This window comes from Balaenoptera borealis, assembly GCF_965194805.1.
Source record: "Balaenoptera borealis genome assembly, chromosome: 14".
Lineage (NCBI taxonomy): Eukaryota > Metazoa > Chordata > Mammalia > Artiodactyla > Balaenopteridae > Balaenoptera > Balaenoptera borealis.
This window is the reverse complement of record NC_138875.1, coordinates 51,507,653-51,527,121: the sequence shown is the minus strand read 5'-3', so window position 1 is coordinate 51,527,121 and position 19,469 is coordinate 51,507,653. Positions and strand designations below refer to the sequence as shown.

At 42.3% G+C, this 19,469-nt stretch overlaps 2 protein-coding genes across 3 annotated transcripts in view; both read right to left on the bottom strand.

The window, feature by feature from the left end:
• NPC1 (NPC intracellular cholesterol transporter 1) overlaps positions 1 to 3,320 on the bottom strand; it is a 48,641-nt gene extending 45,321 nt beyond the window's left edge. The window contains exon 1 of one of the 2 annotated variants that reach the window (XM_082353491.1): positions 3,119 to 3,320. In XM_082353491.1, coding sequence (XP_082209617.1) covers positions 3,119 to 3,175 — 57 coding nt within the window. In that variant the 5' untranslated portion in view covers positions 3,176 to 3,320. The remainder of the gene's footprint in view (positions 1 to 3,118) is intronic. The other variant, XM_082353492.1, reaches the window with a different exon arrangement.
• Positions 3,321 to 18,089: 14,769 nt separating this feature from the next.
• Positions 18,090 to 19,469, bottom strand: part of ANKRD29 (ankyrin repeat domain 29) — a 41,001-nt gene continuing 39,621 nt past the window's right edge. Inside the window, exon 12 of the mRNA XM_082355551.1 lies at positions 18,090 to 18,549. Coding sequence (XP_082211677.1) covers positions 18,466 to 18,549 — 84 coding nt within the window. The 3' untranslated portion in view covers positions 18,090 to 18,465. The remainder of the gene's footprint in view (positions 18,550 to 19,469) is intronic.

Genomic DNA, 19,469 nt, shown 5'->3' with positions numbered 1-19,469 from the left:
GACAGTCATTTGAGTTCCTCTGTGGCCCAATTCTAAAGATTCCCTCTCAAATTCCCCAAGAGCACACTTGCATCAGAGAAAGCAGGGGTTTTTTGGGTTTGTGTGTGTGTGTGTGTGTGTTTTAAAGTTTTCTTGCCAAAGCAAATATTCTAAAGACTGAAAATAACAAGCATGTTCCAAGCAAAGGAAAGCCTGTCGGGCCACCGTTGATCTTTGCAATCACCCAGACAACAAATGCAAATCCAATTCTGATCTCTACTAGCCTCTGAATGCCTCCCCGATCTTATCCCCTCACCCAAATCCATGAAGGCCCAATGATTTGTTGATTCAGGCCATGCTGGAGATGGTAAAATATAGTTCTTGCCCTCAAGGAGCCTGCAGCACGGTAGTTCAATTCAAACAATATTTCTCTGTCTTTCCACAAGCACCCTGAGAAGTAGGCGAAGTTGTTAACCCCATTTTACAGAGGAGGAGACTGCCTTTGCCCAAGATCACTCCTGGTAAGAGGAAGAGTCAAGACCCACACCAGGTCTTTTAACTCCAAGTCTTGTGCCAGGCCGTAAACGCTGCTGCTGCTGCAGCAGTTTAAACAAAGATTGAGAACTTCAGAGGGAAGGCATTCTAGTTGGGGGAACAGAATAACAATGCCACAGATGAAGATACTTTTGAACTGGGCCTTGGAAGATGGGCAGAGTTTTGACAGCAAGTAGTTTATTTGGCTGGAGAGCTGGTGCCCTTCACAGGTCTGTGGGTGAAAGAGCAGACGAGGCACCTTAGATCAGGCTAGAGATGGCCCACTCCAGGCTTCCGCACAGGTAATGTGTCATCTGTAAAACACCCCTGAAAAGCATCCCTTTTAGGAGGAGTGGAGGGAGGGGAAGGGTTACCCAGGAAAGAGGATTCTTTGTTCTGGGTAATATGACAAACACTGAAGGAATACAAAGACCTATTCAGCAAGGCGTTTTCTTTCTGCCCACTTGCTAATAATAAAAAGCCTCATTTTCCCTTGATTACTTATGTTAGTAAAATAACTGATCACAGCATCAATCAAGGAATGGGAGAGACTGGGGAAGATTACCCACATTCGCTCCAATTTCAGAAAGTTATTCTTCAATGCTCTCAGGCTGAAAGATTAACCCATTCCCGATCTCCTCAGGAAAAGCAGTTTTAATGACTTAATTCCTACCCAGGCCTCATTATGGTGCAAGTCTCTCAAGAAAAAGCTTATAAATATTACAGTCAGGAGAGATGTGTACTGCTTCTCAAAACTGCACACATTATTTGGATGAACACAAGGTTTACAAACCACGCAGTCTTAGTAATGTGATTTCATCATATGTAAAACTTAAAAGTTAAGGAAAGCAAAAATCCCCCACCCCCCAAAGGTTATTTCAGACTTTATGAAGGACAGTTAGTCTGCAATTCCGTGACAGAACTTTACTGGTGCTCAGATTGAACCCAGATGAGCTGCTTATCACTGGTGAGAATTCTAAAAGCGAGAACCGCCCGCCCCCCCATCACATTTCAGGTGTGAGGAAATGCAGGTACTGAAAGCCTCTGCAGACATTAGGGAGCTAATCTTAAAAATATCAACAGGAGGGTCTCTAGTTCATATTTGCAAACCTTCTCAAGGCTTCCAGGCGTTTTGCAAGAAACTTGTGACCAACCTCTGACCTATCCCAAAAGTCCTAGGAGGAGAGGCACTCATTTACCATCAGCCCTGGCTGCTACCTTGAGGTAAAAGGATTTCAGAGATAAATTAAAGCTACTTAACCATGTGAAGCCTACCTGTTAGATCCTAACCTAAAACTCTCGGGAAATTGAATAGCTGTATTTTCAAAGCAAATAACTGCTGCTATTTCTTGAGTTTTTACTACAGTGATGCGGTCTCTCCAAACATCATTATGCATGGAGGGACCTCAGTAATCATACGAGGTATTGCTTATCTTCAGAAAAAGTTAGGCTTGAAAGAGTAATGAGCCCAAAGTCACAGAGCTAGCAGGCCGTCTACCGGTTGACCCCATTCCAGAGCACCTCCCCGAAACCTGCTTTCCTCTGCCTCCCCTCCCCACCAGGTGTGTGCTCTTCCACAAGCCCACACCCCTGGCGACGGCCACACGCACATACAGGAGGCCCTTCCGGGGTCAGCCACACCTACCCCCCCTGCTGAGAACTACGCAGACGTCTCAGGAGAGCTTTTTCTGGTGCAGGAAACCCCTTGATCTGTCTTCCCCTGGGACTCACTGCCGCCTCATCACTGACACACCTATGAGTGGGCACGAGAACCTGGGATTCCCATCAGGATCTGGTTCAATCAGCACTAAATCCTTAGACATCCCTCCCGACACCCACAGTTTTAAAGGATAAAACTGTAGACACACAAATAGCAGCGAGGCGCCCATGCCCAGGGCTTCTACCAAACCAGGGGAAAGCCGACCCAGGGAGTTCCAGGCCCCATCCTCTCCACGGCTGGTATTGCGAAATCCAATTAACCCGTGCACCTGTCGGCCTCAGCTTCTCGAGATGTAAAGGGAGTGGGTAAGAGGTAACTTGCACTCTTTAGAAGACCAGACCGCCTTCTGTAAAGTACTTAGGGCTGTTCCAATTTGGGGCCTGACGGATTGCTAACTTTATCTCCCCTCCCTCCTTCACCCTTGGGGGAGGAGGAGAAGAAATAAAGTGGTCAGATCTTCTAAACACATTTACAAAGAATTCGCGTGCATCTGGCAGAATTAAGGGGGGAAAAGGCAGGTTAAATAATACGAACCCTATTCCTCTCTGCCCATTTTCTTCCTCCTCTCTTCACCCCACACCCTTAATCCAGAAACGAGGTGACCACAGGTGAAAGGAGCTCCAAACAGGTCAAACAAGCAGCCCCCAGTTGCCACCGTCTTCCAGACCACAGGGAAAACTGCGTGGCCGGAGAAAGACACCGGAGAGCTGGGGGGGACCTCCAGGGGCTCCATCGCTAGACCAACTTCCCCGGGACCCGCTGGACCCGCGGCTGGTCCTCTCTGGGGCCGAGGGCGCCTGAGCCGCTGCACAGCCCGCCGCCCTTCCCGCCTCGCGGCCTCACCACGTCCCCCACAGCCTGCCCGGGTCGCCGGCGGCCGCTCACCTGCGCCGGGCAGAGCAGCAGCAGGAGGAAGCCGAGGGCCGGGCCGCACGCACTCATGCTGCCGTGGCGCCGGGCTGCAGACGTCGGTGACGGTCGGCTGGCAGGCTCCACTCGACTGGCAGGCTCCGCTCGGCGTCCGAGTCTGTCTGGGTCCGGCGCCAGCTGAAGAAGAGAACAACCGGCCCTTGCGGCTGATTGCGCGCGCAGGTCAGGAAGGACGAAGGCATCGTCGGCTCCTCCCACTTCTGGGTGGGGCCGCTGCCGGCACGACCTGGACCCGCCCCAGACCTGTCCTGGGGCGAGGCCGACCCGGGGTGGGGAGTGGGACAGGGGCGGGGCTAGTCGGGACCCGACCGCCGGATCCCACAGCGCCCTCCCTAGTCCCAGCCCGGCACTTCTCCGCCTTGCGGCGCCTGGGGGCGCAGCCCCGGCCCAGGGACTCGCAGACCCGGGCCCCTGAACATTTGGAATCCGGCCCGGGAAGGATACTTCTGGAGCTGTCCCAACGGCGTGTGGTTTTGATGCTTTAACTCCTTTCTCCCCTTTTTGTCTTTCCTCGATTGGAGACGGTGGGCGAGGTTTTAGCACATGGGATTGTGTGCGGACTATCCTCCCAATTAAGACGCCACTTCTCAGCGGGTCCAATTAGCCCCCTAAGCAAGTTCTCCTTCCAAACCCAGTCACCCAAAAGGAATCCATGCCTGGGCACTTCTAGCAAAGCGGGGGGCGGTGCCATGCAGTGGCCTGACAGTGTTGTGATCCGAGAGCTCCACGGGCGGTGCGTGGCTGTGGACGATACCTCAGAGCTACCCAATCTCTGTTTTCTGTCTTCTCAGCCCACTTTTGGAAAAGCGCTAGAACCGCACCATCTGCTGGCGGAGCCAAGCGTGGCAGGGAACATGCGGACGTTAGAAGAGCCCGCCACCAGCCCGGGGGGAGGTTTGACCCAGAGGTGGGACCAGAGTCCGTTAAGTTCTAGGTGAAGTGAAGTAACACAGAGATAAAGAAGAAGCATCTACTTTTTTAAGCCTTACACTTATTATAATCTTTTTACACTTATTTTTGTTATCTGTATTTCTGGTAACATTTTCCCTCAGATTTAATTATTAAAACCACTCAGGGCTTCCCTGGTGGCGCAGTGGTTAGGAATCCGCCTGCCAATGCAGGGGACACGGGTTCATGCCCCGGTCCGGGAAGATCCCACATGCCGCGGAGCAACTAGGCCCGTGAGCCACAACTACTGAGCCTGCGCGTCTGGAGCCTGTGCTCCGCAACGGGAGAGGCCGCGATAGTGAGAGGCCCGCGCACCGCGATGAAGGGTGGCCCCCGCTCGCCGCAACTGGAGAAAACCCTTGCACAGAAACGAAGACCCAACACAGCCAAAAAAAAAAAAAAAAAAAAAAACCACTCAAAAGCATCAGTCATTTCCATTTTGAAGGTAAGGAAATGCAGGTATGGATCTCTTCTCCGCACAGTGGAAGCCAGTTTACAATGAAAAGACTAAATATCCATCTGTAGCGATGAACAAACCCAGTGAAGGTAGGACCATGATGCAGGTGACATTCCCATCCCTACTCTACAAAGCCTCTGATTCAGTTACTGATTTGCCTCCCCACCTCCTCAGCTCTGAAATGTCCACCTGTCTGGGTGGGGACTGAAATTATAGGGATTCCCTCTGGACCTTCAGCCATGACGACCCCCTGGCCTCATGCACTGGCTTGCTCTCAGGTGCCTGGTGCTCTCGCTGATGATAAGGTAGTATGCTTCATGCAGAGGTACTCAAATTGTTGTCACTGAACCAGCTGGCAGCACCACCACCTGGGAATTTGTTAGAAATGCAAATTATGGGCCCCACCCTGGACCCACTGAATCAGAAATCCTAGGGGATGAAGCTGCCCTTTTTAGTTTAACAAGCCCTCCTGGTGGTTCCAATTCACATTCCAATTCAAGAACTACCTCTGTAATGTATTCCCTGGATCCTGGTGGGTTAGTAACCCTTCCAATTTTAGCAAAGTCCTTATGGGGGAAACAAACAAACAACCTTTACTAAATAATTGACTTGAATAAAGGTAATTTTAAGCACCACATGAAACATTTCTGGGATGGGCAGAAATTTTGATACCCAACAAATTATGTCTACTATTCACCAAAATAGTAACTAAAAGATCTTTTAGCTATATATATTTTTTCTGGTTCTGTTTTTTGTACAGCTTTGACAATATCCAAAAGGCTAGAATATATTTTAAAAATAAACTATCATATTTTGAAGAGAAATTTGTTTTGCTGATAAAAGTAATCCATGCTCGTGGTGGAAACTTTGAAAATACACAAAAGTTTACAGACAAGAATAAAAAAGTCATATGTAATTCCACCATTATGGATAATCTATGTCACATCATGGTGTATTTTCTTCTTCTCTGAAAATTGTTTTCACTCATGTGAAGAAAAAAAAATGTTGCCTGCCATCCCAATTCTACAAGGATTAAGCCTTTAACCACTGCAGTTGCTAATGTGTGCACCCTGAGGGGAATTCAGGATGGAGAAAAACTGAAAGTATTCTGTGCATCAGATATACTGACCACTAGGTAGCTAAGATACGTAGCTAAGGAAAAATTTCAGACCCTAGATTCTTTCATCTTCCCCTACTTAGAAAAGCACTAAAATCATTAACTTGAAATGTCCATTCTTTGTGATTAGCAGTGATCTTTTTATGCTTGATTACAAGTTTTTTTCCAAGCAGAAAAGTTCACATACATCCTGGTTCCTCCCTTACCTCTTTGGAACAGTTTCTCAGAGCTCTCTGAGAGGCTGTCTCCCAGGCTATGGTCCTCAGTAAGGTCCCCAAATAAAACTTGACTCACAACTTGTACATTATGTGTTTTTTAAAAAAATATAGATTTATTTATTTTTGGCTGTGTTGGGTCTTCGTTGCTGCCCACGGGCTTTCTTTAGTTGCGGTGAGCGGGGTGGGGGGGGGCGGGGGGGTGCTACTCTTCATTGCAGTGCGCGGGCTTTTCATTGCAGTGACTTCTCCTGTTGCAGAGCACGGGCTCTAGGCGCGCGGGCTTCTGTAGTTGTGGCTCGAGGGCTCTAGAGCGCAGGCTCAGTAGTTGTGGCTCAAGGGCTCTAGAGCGCAGGCTCAGTAGTTGTGGCTCACGGGCTTAGTTGCTCCTTGGCATGTGGGATCTTCCTGGACTCGAACCCGTGTCCCCTGCATTGGCAGGTGGATTCTTTACCACTGTGTCACCAGGGAAGTCCTACATTGTGCGTTTTTATTTCGGTTGACACATGGTTGAGGTCCTAAGAGAGACTTTTTGTTTAAATAATACTCAATACCACTATCATTATAAACACCACTCAGCACTGATTGCATAAAAATAAAGGACAAAACAAGAGGGTCAATGAAAATTATTACATGTATGCATCTTTATAAATGTGCAGAAACATCCTCCAGAAAACATCTATGTATTCGAAAACATGTATGTGAATAATATATGCATGGGCTTTTTAAACAAGTGGGAACATACGGTATACAGTTTACAGCTTGCTTTTTTACATTTACATTTTTTACATTTAGCAATATGCTTTTCCACCTCAATACTTTTACTAGCTTTATGGATTTCATTGTGTGTATATGACATTTCTGAAGGCCACTGTAGGCCAGTCTCAGAGCTGTGCCTAAGTCAGTGAAATAGAGTTCACCACCAAAAAGTATTTCAAAATGACTTAAGCCTCAAAATTGCATTTCTGAAACATGGGAAGGGTTTGTATATCTCTAGTAATATTGTATAAATTCACTTTTCTTTTTCTTATGCCTCCACACATTCCTGAGCTTGTCTGAATTCCGCAAAGCTTTGCATCTTTCTGTGCCCTCTGCTTTCCTCATGGTATTGCATCACAGAAGTCTAAAAGCTATTGAACATTTTCCTTAGGGAGAGAGATGAGAATGTTGACCCAAAACAAATTTCTTTTTACCTAGCAGAGGGAAGGGGAAGGCTAGAAATAGTCTGTTAATAGTTTTTGATCCATTACATAATTTATTTAATCAATCTCCTGTTTTATGTTTGGTTTGTCACTTTTGTTACAGGAAACAATGATGCAGTGAACAGCCTTGTACCTAAATCTTTACAATCATATACAAATAGAACTGTTGGAAAAATGCATATATTGTTGGATCAAAGGAAATGTGTATTTTAGTTTTGATTATTGCCAAATTGCCCTCCAAAGAGATTGCAATTTACACCTTTGCCAACAACATATGGAAGTACTTGATTCTACCTCTTTGCCAACACTTATCTTTGCCATTCTGTTAGGTGAAAAATAGTATCTGTGATTTCAATTATTTTGTTTCTTATTTTAAAAAATATTATGATGCTTTAGTTTGTATTTTATTAATTATAAGTGAGATTAAGAATCTTTTCATACACTTATAAATTTTATTTCTTTTTCTGTATTCATTTTCTGTCAGTTTTTTTTCATATTGATTTGTAAAAACTATTTTTAAAAAATTTTATTATTATTATTTTTTAACATCTTTATTGGAGTACAATTGCTTTACAATGGTGTGTTAGTTTCTGCTTTATAACAAAATGAATCAGTTATACATATACATATGTTCCCATATCTCTTCCCTCTTGCGTCTCCCTCCCTCCCACCCTCCCCATCCCACCCCTCCAGGTGGTCACAAAGCACGGAGCTGATCTTCCTGTGCTATGCGGTTGCTTCCCACTAGTGATCTATTTTACGTTTGGTAGTTTATATATGTCCATGCCACTCTCTAACTTTGTCCCAGCTTACCCTTCCCCCTCCCCATATCCTCAAGTCCATTCTCTAGTAGGTCTGTGTCTTTATTACCGTCTTGCCACTAGGTTCTTCATGACCTTTTTTTTTTTTTTCCTTAGATTCCATATATATGTGTTAGCATACTGTATTTGTTTTTCTCTTTCTGACCTACTTCACTCTGTATGACAGACTCTAACTCCATCCACCTCATTACAAATAACTCAATTTCGTTTCTTTTTAGTTGTAAAAACTATTTAAGAAAATTCATCTGTTGGTCTAGCAAATGCAGTGCAGAAACTTTTACTAATTTACTAGTTTACAGTGTTATAAAAAATTATTCCATGTTTTCCTTTAGAGTTTTAATGATTTCATGAAGATAATGATCCATCTGAAATTATTTTGCTGCAAGGAGTGATGTAAAGATCTGGCTCTCCACCTCCCCGCAGAGCCTCAGCAATCAGATGGACACCTGCTCTTCTTAAAGTCATCACTGGTTTTTGTGTTGCCAAATCGATGACAACTCCTTTGTTCTCATCTCACTTGCCCTCTTAGTAACATTCAGCAGATAATCACATGTTCTTCATAAAACATAGTCTTCTTTAACCCTCATTCTCCTGGGTTACCTCATTGGCTAAGCAACCACTGCATCTCATTTTCTAGACTAGGGATGTGATTTGAGCAGGATATTCATGTTAATAAAATTTTATTCCAATAAAATAACTTTGAGTTCTTCTAATATAGAAGTTTTGTTTTGTTTTTTTTTTTGCTGCTGCTGCTGCTAACTTGGAACCTTCAAAGTAGGCAGTGATTCAAGTGGGCAAAGAAAAAAGAATGCCTAACCTCTGCACAGATTGCAAGCTTGCCTAGTTTCTAACTTGAAGGCTGAAATTCAATACTAGGAAATGAAGACAGAGCTGGGCCTTTGGGGTACTAGGATGCAACTGACTTAATCTGGTGATACCTGAGACCGTTCCTGTTGGACTCGGCATGTCTTCACTTTGCTCTTTTTTTTTTTTTCCCACTTTTCCCTCCTTGTATTAGTCAGCTTAGGCTGCCGTAACAAAATACCATGGTCTGGGTGGCTTAAACATCTGGAATTTATATCCCACGGTTATGGAGACAGAGAAGTCTAAGATCAAGCTGCCAGTGAGTTCTATTTCTGGTGAGCCCCCGCTTGCTGGCTTGCAGACGGCTGGCTTCTCATTGTGTGCTCACATGGTCTTTCTTTGGTGAACGTGTGTGGAGAGAGAAATCTCTCTCTTCCTCTTTGTAGAAAGTCACGGAATCCTATCGGGTTAAGGCCACACCCTTATGACCTTATTTAACCTTCATTACCTCCTAAAAGCCCTGTCTCTAAATAGTTACATTGGGGGTTAGGGGGACATATAAATTTGGGGGAAGACACTGTTCAGTCCATAGCACACCTCCTGTGCTCAGGGCTGGGTTATGACTTTTGTTGGCTCTAAGTACCTTTGCCTTTGGGGGCCTCTCCCTCCTTAAAAAAAAAACACTTAAAATTATATTTTACAACTGCATTTGGTATAAAGATGGATATAATCCAAGCTGATTTCATTATTATATATTTATTATTATTATATTTTTATTTTTCTTCTGATTTTAAAATAAATTGATGTTAAAACATTTTATGAGACCTTGAAAGTGTCAGGGGCCCTAGGCACTAGGCCTACTGGGCTTCATGGAGAAGTTGGCCCCACTTTTGTAGACATTGTAAATTTTGCTAACAGACAGCCCCCAAAAAGATCCAGGAAGAGCAGCTAGAGCTGACTCTAAAAGCACCACCTGTAGACAGTTGGAGGATGGATGACCAGTTCAACACAGGGAACAGGAGAAGGTGACCAGCTCACACCTGTCTCCTTCTGTCTGGCTACACATTGCAAACACATTTTGGTGAAATATAGGAGACCCTGAGTTCATGCTTCTGCCAAACCTCTAGGGAGTTTCAGGTTGAGTGTTTTTGGCAGCCTCTTTTTGGTAATAGACTTTTTTCTTTTTTATTCATATATAACCCATATATAAAGTACATAAAACTTGCCTGTACAGTTCAATGAGTTCTTACATATAATATACTTATATTATCTATTACTTGATAACCAATTATCCCAAAATGTAGTAGATTACAGGAAGAAACATTTACTATATCAGAGTTTCTGTCAGCCAGGGATTAGTGTGGTTCTGGGTGGTTTTGGTTTGTGAGGTTGTGGTCAAGATGTCAGCTGGGCTACATCATCTGAATGCTTGACTGGGGCTGGAATATTTGCTTCCAAGATGCTACTGGCGGGAGGCCTCAGTTCCTCTCCATGTGGGCTTCTCCACAGGGCTGCTTGTGTGTTCTCAAGACTTGCAGCTGGCTTCCTCCAGAGCGAGTGATCCAAGAGAGAGCAAGACAGAGCCTCAACTCAGTGGCATGCCATCACTTTTGCCATATTCTGCTGATCACACCGAACAGTCCTGATACAAGGTAGGAGGGGGACTATACAGGGACAAGAATTCCAGAGGAGGGGAGCATTGGGGGTCTTCTTGGAGGCTAGTTACCTCAGATCCATGTAGTCACCAACCAGAGGAAGCCTATAGAACATTTTCAGGACCCAGAAGGCTCCCTCATGCCTTTTCCCAGTCAATATCATCCCCTCCTCCATCCAAAAGATCGCCACGATTCTGATTTCTATCACCATAAATTGCTTTTGCTGTTTCTGAACTTCATGCAAATGGAGTCATATTCTTTTGTGTCTGGTTTCTTTCACTCAACATTATGTCTGTGAGATTTGTCCACATCACTTATAGCAATAGTTCATCTTTTTTTATTGCTCAGTAACATTCCATTATATAAAAATATCATGGCAGACATTTGGGTTGTTTCCAGTTTGGGCCATTATAGAGTTGCTATGAACATTCTTGTACAGGTCATTTCTTTGAAATAAACACTCAATTCTTTTGGGTTCTGCAATAGAGTTTTAAAACTCCATACTTAAGCAAGCCAAATTTTACAGACATCTTCATTTAAAATAGCTTACAGACACAACTCATGACTTCAGTGTCAGTGGTTTATGAGGGTTCAGGAATGGGGTATTTTTGGTCAGACTTATGGTAAAGTATTACTCACCATACTAAGGATACTTGAATTGGTGATTAATCCAGTCATGGGTTGTGGTGTAGCTTACACTCGCACAGGATGCTATTAGCATGGGGATACCTTGAAACATGGCTGTCAGTGGTTTTCACTTGGCATTCCCTAATCTGGAGGATTCAGTCACATAATACAGTTTCCTTCGTCTGGGGTGGCTTTTGGTCTTATCTTTCCTAAAATAGGGAGTCTAACTTGTAAACGGAAGACTTTTCTAAGGCTATTCTTAAAAGTTCAACTGCGAGAAATAGGAACAATAACAGCATTTCCTTCATTAAAAATTAGAGGGTTAAATTCTAGTGAGGGAGAGAAGAAGAGATCAGCGATGGGAGAAGTCATTCTTTCTGTTGCCAGAGATAAAGCTGACAAGGCATCTAATAAAAACTGAAGATCTTGGGAATTCCCTGGCAGTCCAGTGATTAGGACTCGGCGATTCCACTGCCTGGTTGGGGAGCTAAGATCCCACAAACCTTGCGGCGTGGCCAAAAAAAAAAAAAAAAAAACACACAAAAGCCTGAAGATCTTTAACTTCCTTCAATTGTTAAAACGTGACTTCACTCATATTTTTAAATTATCTTAAAATATTGCCAAAAAATAAGGGTAAGTCACCAGGAAAAGATTCTAAGACTTTCCAGGCCCACTAATGCATAAATTATTTAACTGAGGACTAAGCACGGTCAGAGAGCTTAGAGAAAACACCTCAGCTGGTATTCCTGGCTTCTCTCATTGTGTTTGGTAAGTTAAACAGAGTAAAGAGACAGGCCAGTCTCTCAGTCAGACGAATGTGAAATAAATTATTCTAAATTTGCCCAGAGAGCATAGAACATATTTTTTGTCTTATTTCGTTTTGACTTTGGTTTTTGATTTTCTCCATATTTTGAAGCACAGGTAAGTACATGGGTGTGAGCTGATGAGGGAAAATGGCATGAAAAATCATCACATGGTGTGAGTCTGTACGTAGCTGGGTCTCAGCCTGGTTCTACATGCTCATTTTTTAGCACCTTCTCACACTGAGATAGAACTCACTAATTAAGACCAACTGACCAGCGTAGATAAGTGTACTTTCTTGCACTTTACCAAGAAGGTAGTAAAACATTAACTCTCAGGCACCACATAGATCCTGCACAAAGTTCCTTGTTGGTGACAAGCAGAGGTAATACATTCTGATGGCTGCCAACAATTCCTAGAAAGTGTTAGGAGTGGTTTCAAAAAACAATTGTACCAACAGTACTAGAATCATTTCAAGTCAACCATTTAATTTATCATTAGCTGCAGGTCCTGACCAGACCCCATGCTTTTCCTCTCCAACACAGGGCCAGAGTTCTTTGAAGACTGAACAAGCTCACCAAGGGCAAGGTTGTGCAGCAAAGGAGGTCTGGAATTTGCTGGCCCTAGTGTTTCATGGCCACACTTCTTCATGGGGTTTGTTGCCTGCTCTCCTCTTCCTGAGACTTTCTCCTCCCTTGATCCACGTTTCACCTCCCACTCCTGTCCATTTCATCTCTTCTCCTTTGCTGATTCCCTTCTTCCTTCCAATTTCCTTCTCAGCTATTTCCTCTCACCAGAGTCTTTCTGGGGACCTCATTTGTCCCATGACTTTGACCATCACTTCTACGTAGATGATGCCCAGATCAGGAAGAGTCTTGTCCTAAACGTTAAGCTGCTATTTCCAACTGCCTTCTGGAGTCTATTTCACACATTCTTCAAACTGAACGTGTCCAAACTCCCTCTCTCTCTGTCTCCACCCCAACTCTGCTGTTCTTTATTTCCTAGAGAAAATTTCACCATCCTCCATGTAAACCTTGTATGTGGGAAAGAGTTAGCACAGCAGACCTGAGACTGCTGTCTATAGAAAGTCTTGCTTACAAGGTTGGCTGCTGGCTGGCAGCTGGACTCTTGACTGGCAAATAGTTCCCTGCACTGATAGAAAACTTTCCCTAAGTGATAATGGCTCACTGTGCCTCTGCTGTTTACACAAACAATGTGGTTATTCTAAATGCCTGATTTCCTTCTGGAAGTCTGGAATTCTGGTAAACGCTAAGGCAGAGGGTGCCTATGTGACCAGCTCCCAGTTAAAAGCCTGAGTGAGTCTCTAATGAGCTTCCCCAGCAGATAACACTTCGTAATGTTGTCACAAGTCTTTCCTAGAGGAGAGGACTCTTGGAAGCTTTAACCTGGTTTCCTCTATATCTCCATTTCATTTCCCTTTCCCTTTTCTAATTTTGCTATTTATCAATTTCGCTGTAATCTTAGCCATGAATATGACCATACAATGAGCCTCTTGAGTCTTCCTAGCAAATCACCAAACCTGGGAGTGGTCTTAGGGTCCCCTGACACACCTTAGTATAATTTCTAACTCTTCTTTCTTTTCCTCACCCTTTCTGTTCAATTAATCACAAATTATCATTAGCTCTACCTCTAAACATTAAAAACAAAAAAAGTCCCATATTCTCCACCCTCACTGCCTTGATGCCGTAACCGTGACTCCATCTGGGCACCGCTCTCCCCCCTTTCCCCCACTAAAAAAAGCAAAACCCAAAGATCAGAGGGTTTAGCATTGGCCTCAAAGCATTGGGAGGTTATTTCTTGTTAAAAAAAAGAACTCAACTGAGTAAATTTGAAGACCTATTTGGCTTTATTCAAGGATTCATGGGAATTCCCTGGTGGTCCAGTGATTAGGACTCTGTGCTTCCACTGCAGGGGGCATGGGTTCGATCCCTGGTTGGTTTACTAAGATCCCTCAAGCCGCACGGGGCAGCCAAAAAAAAAATCAAGGATTCATGAATTGGGCAACATCCCACCTAGCAAGTAGAAAGGAGCTTTAGGAGCTGCACAGAATGGAAGGTTTTCAAAGGTAGAAAGGGAGTGGGACAAGGAAGTCATAAAAAGGAAAAATGTTACAGTATTTCAGGCAAAGTCACCTTCCTTTGGGGGAAGGGCGGGGATCTATCATGCAGTTTACCTCACAGGTGCTGATGTGGTAATTCCAGATTGACGGCTTAAAGTTCACACTCCTAGGAGTAGCTGAAATTGAAATTAAACCTTGGTTTGCTGTTCTGGGGGCAACTGACTCCATTTTGGGCCTGTTGTTTCTTTTTAAAAACACTCTTGGTGGTCCAGTGGATAAGACTCCTCGCTCCCAATGCAGGGGGCCTGGGTTCAATCCCTGGTCAGGGAACTAGATCTTGCATGCATGCTGCAACTAAGAAGCCCACATGCCTCAACTAAGACCCGGCGCAGCCAAAGTAAATAAATAAATAAAATAAATCTTAAAATAAATAAATAAATTTAAAAAACACTCTCAAAGCCCATATCCTCAGCTGCAAGATGATGGTGATAATAGTGCCTGTTCCATAGGGTTGTTGTCAGGGGTAAATAAGAAAATGCATGTAAACTTCATGAGATTATCTATGTAAAATGCCGAGCACATTACAATCCTTTAACAAATGTTAGCTGCTCTTTCTATTGTTAGTACTAATAATCTGTAGACTCCACTTGTGAGGCTCAGCCAGTTCCAGCACCAAAACCACTTCATAATGAAATTAGGACCTCAGCTTCTCACCCCTATAATCTGCAGCGCAGGCCCACCCCGAAATGCAGGCATCGCCGTCGGTTTCCAAGTAGCCTGGCATTTGTGGGGGGGTCCTCTTTTCCTCTGAGCAGGTGCCCCAGTGTGGGGTAATGATGAGACATAACTCTTCTGTGGTTGTGAAAGAGGAGGGAGGGGGCAGGGCACAACATTTAAGGGGACTTCCTTAGTGGTCCAGCGGTTGGGACTCCGCGCTTGCAGTGCACATGCCACGGGGCACGGTAAAAAAAATGAATGAATGAATGAAAAAATAAATAAATAAATAAGTAAAATAAAATAGCCTATTCCCAAGCTCTCTTAAAATAAAACAAAATAAAATAAAAGAATAACATAGCTATTGAGAATACGACAAAAGCTGGTTAGAACCGATTCGGTCCAAGATAGCGGAAGATTCGAGCTGAACCTCGTCATATGCTCATTGTAATACATCAGCATGTTAAATGACATACTGACAGGCACCCTGACAGTTCTGAGGCTTCTGATAAAAGGTCAAAGAGTGGGCGGTGGCCCAATTCCTGGAAATTCCTGCCCCTTCCCCCAAATAGTTGAAATAATCTTCCCACTCCTTAGCCTGTGAAATTACCCAGCACATAAAAACTAACCACCCCTTATTTCGGGGCCTCTTGTCTTCTGAGATGGCCCACACTCTGTATGTGGCATGCGTTTCTCCCAGGGCTGTTCTTGCCTTTTGAGACAGACCGCATTCTGTCTATGGAATGTGTATCTCTCTAAATAAATCCACTTCTTGCCTACCACTTTGCCTCTCCCTGAATTCCTTCTGTGCTGAGACATAAAGAACCTGAGCGTCATTAAGTCCACGTGACCATTAGACCACGTGTGCAATCTTAATTAAACGACAGGATTCAAGTCCCAATCTGGGTTTTGGCTGGGTTTGAGTCCCATCTGAGTTGTGTGGTTTCAGTTGCAGAGAGTGGATGGAACAGGGGAGGACCCCAGAACGGCCATGGGGTGCTCCAGATTCCTAATGTTACCGTTGCAAATACTTGTTTCCTAAATATGAAGTTGTGCAAAAATCCTCAACTATTGCAGAAGAAAGAGCCAATGCAAAGGACTGAAGAACCAGGAGCATCATAGATAATACAAATGGATATTAAGACGTTCTCACACGCACACACACACATAAAGATCAATATGTGAGGTGATGGATGTGTTAACTACCTGGCTGGGGAAATACTTTCACGACGTCTACAAATATCAAATCGTCACGATGTACAGCTTAGAGTTTCATTTTCAGTACCTTTCAGTACCTTCAGGTACCTTTCAGTACCTTTCATGACTATCCCAGGAATTTTTGTTTGAATAAAAAACCTTTGGGGATCATTACAAAAGTTCTCCATGGTAGAAGTAATGAAATCATAGGTCCATAAAGCTTAACAATCCTATTCAGTTTCCAAATATCAATATATTTATCAACAGAGCGGAATTATTTACTCTAGAATTCCATACGATTAAAAATCACACTGAAAGAACTTCTGATTAAAAACAAATAGGAAAAAATCAGCAAAGGCAAATTGGGTAGTACGTTAACTTTATTTTGAATTATAACATGGAATTTGTCATCAAACAAATGAATGTAATGAAAAACTTTGGGGTTCAATTAAGCAAACGATTTGCATAGGAATTGCTACTTCTAAGTTTTAAGATGCAGAGCACTGAATTGTGAATTAGATTAACATAAAATAAGAATCATCTACCTGTGTGCAAAATAAATGCAATTTAACTTTATTTTAAAAAGTTAAAAAATGCAATTTAATTTTAAATAACAGAACTTTTGTTCAGTCTTTGGTGAGGGATTAATACAATCTTCTTCCCTGTTATGGATAATATTGTCATCTCATCTCATTTAGACTAAATGTGATCCTTCTAAGCTAGAGACCTCTTACCTACAGTTAAGAAGACCTCCTTTCAATATTGTTAAAGCTACTGAATTCATTCTTTATGCCCCTAATATTGGTCAAGAGCATTATCCATTTTAAAGGATCTAACAAATAGGCCAAGGACAACATGCTCTAGTGAAAAACATTAAGTTTGTCAACATTAACTTTGTCATTTCATCCCATTTTGTCTTTTGGAACTTTGTTATCAGTACCCATTATACTGTTTTGATTTATGTCAGTGATGAGCAATCTTTTTATTTTTTTTGGTTAGGGAAAAAAATAAAGCATTTCAGGCCACATTATTTTCCTCTTCAAAATGAATATAGCTTTATGAAATTCCCATAAAAGAAGATGTATTTGTACAACTTTGCTGAATAAAAGAAAGCCAGCGAGGAGATGGGCACTGCTTTTTAACTACTAAAATGTTTATATCTGGATGTTTTAGCAATACAGACAGCTTTCTAATTTTTTAATCCAGAAATTAGATTGCAGGCTCATTGCCTAGCTGGTCAGGTTGTAGGCCTCTCTGGGGGCCCTGTGGGTTGCTCATTACTGGCTTTGCTTGTGACATGGATTAAAATAAGCTGATTTTTGTTGATTGATTGTTTTACTCATCATAACAAACTTTAAGAGAATATCTTCTAATTTCAAAATTATAATTCATCTACTGACATAAAGATAATACTTTTAGTACCACTGTAAGTTGGTTAAAAAAAAAAAAAAATGGTTTAGAACATTTCCCTCCATCTTAACATAGAACATTGGCTGGAAACCAGAGCAGAACATGAACAAGAAAACTAAAGATGTGTTTAAATAACAAAATGCCATCAGTGTTTATTATGGTAGATTATAGAAAGAAGGTTTAATTTTTGTGTGTGCAATTAGGCACTGACTGAGGCATTTAGACACCATTGATTATAAAGTGCATTGAGTATAAATTTTGACCCCCCTCAAAGGAATAATTCAACAAAACCCAGGTTTCTTTCTTGGAATCAATCAGCCCAAAAACATGCATAGATGAACACTTATTAAATACTAGTAACAGTCTTTTATTACTTATACTTCTGCAATAGTAATAGCAACATATTATATCACATTTTATCCAAGGACTCCAAAGTCATTGTATCGAGCAATTGGTGTTGGAAGCTCAAGATTCCACATCATATTAAGTCTACTTAGTTACAGCACAGGAAATAGATTCCCAGCAATAGACCCAAAGTAATGGTTCAAAGAGACAAGCCTACATTTCTTGTGGTTTGTAATTTTCTGAATCTCCAAATTTGCCACTTGTATCCTATCATACCTACAACATTGACTCCAGGTAAAAATGAACAATTTTTCTTTTTTTTATAGTTCGACAGTCCATCTTTGAAAAGCACATGGTGGAATGTCACAAGTGGCTTTTCAATAATATACCTTTATACATCATTGATTCATAGAGGGGAACATTTTACACTGGAATGACATACATATATATGTAAAATACGATGGAGCCATATCTTTGAGCACACATACATTTAACATAAAAGCAAAAGTGCACCAATTCAATGAAGGTCAGACTTTCAGTCTTTTTAAAGGAACAAAGCTTTCTGTTTCTATTTTTAAGACAGAGGGTTTAACTCTGTCTTAGAGTTTAACTGAAAGACCCAAGTTGATGTAGTTTAAAACGAGTTTCTGTGGAATCCACGAACGTGCCAGGCCCCCTGGAGTGGGGCTACAGGCCAGTGTGAGAAGCCCACTACATGAGAGGAAGGGGTCCCTGAGTTGCTCTGCTCTTGACTCAGGGCACAAAGCACACCTCTTCTTGGTCAGGGACCCAGCATGGGCATTCTGGGCGTTTTCATTCTTCTAGGAATTTCCAACACTATTTGAAAAGCAATTTCTTTTTGGACAATATGATTAAGGTTTCTATCTTTCAGTCGAATATGAAACTAAGTTAGCTCTTCCTGTGTCCTTCTTTACTTCGGAGGAGATGCAATATACGTTCATTTTTGGTTAGTTCTGCCGGAAGTTCATTGGCCTGAAAGAAGATAAGATAGGCATGAGTGAATTCCCACAGTTGGTGTGGTTTCAGGGACTCCAAAGAGGGGCCCCTGACCCACACTTGCTCCTCCACTGATGAAAAACCCCACTGGACTCAGTCTTTTGTATCAAGGCATTAAAGGTTTTCTTTAAATATATTTAAATATAAATATCATCAGTTACTTTCTTATCTCATTGTTAGTTATTTTTCTTTTTAAAATTTTTTGGAGTATAGTTGATTTACAGTGTTGTGTTAGTTTCAGGGGTACAGCACAGTGATTCAGATACACACACACACACACACAAACACATATACATATATTCTTTTTCATGTTCTTTTCCATTATGGTTTATTACAAGATATTGAATATGGTTCCCCATGCTCTACAGTAGGATCTTATTGTTTATTTATTTTATAGTTTATAGTAGTAAACTATATACTTATATCTGCTAATATCTGTAGTTTATACCTGCTAATCCCAAACTCCTAATTTATCCTTCCCACCCTTTCCCCTTTAGTAACCATAAGTTTGTTTTCTATGTCTGTGAGTCTGTTTCTGTTTTATTAGTAAGTTCATTTGTATCATATTTTAGATTTGACATGTAAGTGATGTCATATGATATTTGTCTTTTAGAGTTATTTTTCTATCTAGCCATATCCCTTACTAGGCTATAATCTCCAGGAGGCCAGGGTCCATATCTTATTAATCACTGTATCCTCATTTCCAGCACAATGCCTAGCTTATCGAGTATGTTGTCAATAAATAGATTTGATAACTTATTAGTTTATTATATAAGGCAGTCTGTCTGCTAGGGACTTGAGACTCATCTTTTGATGAGAAGGCAGAGTTAGGAAACATCCAGAGCATAAGACACATGGGGAAGAACAGCTTCAGTGGCCCGACACCCCACCTGATC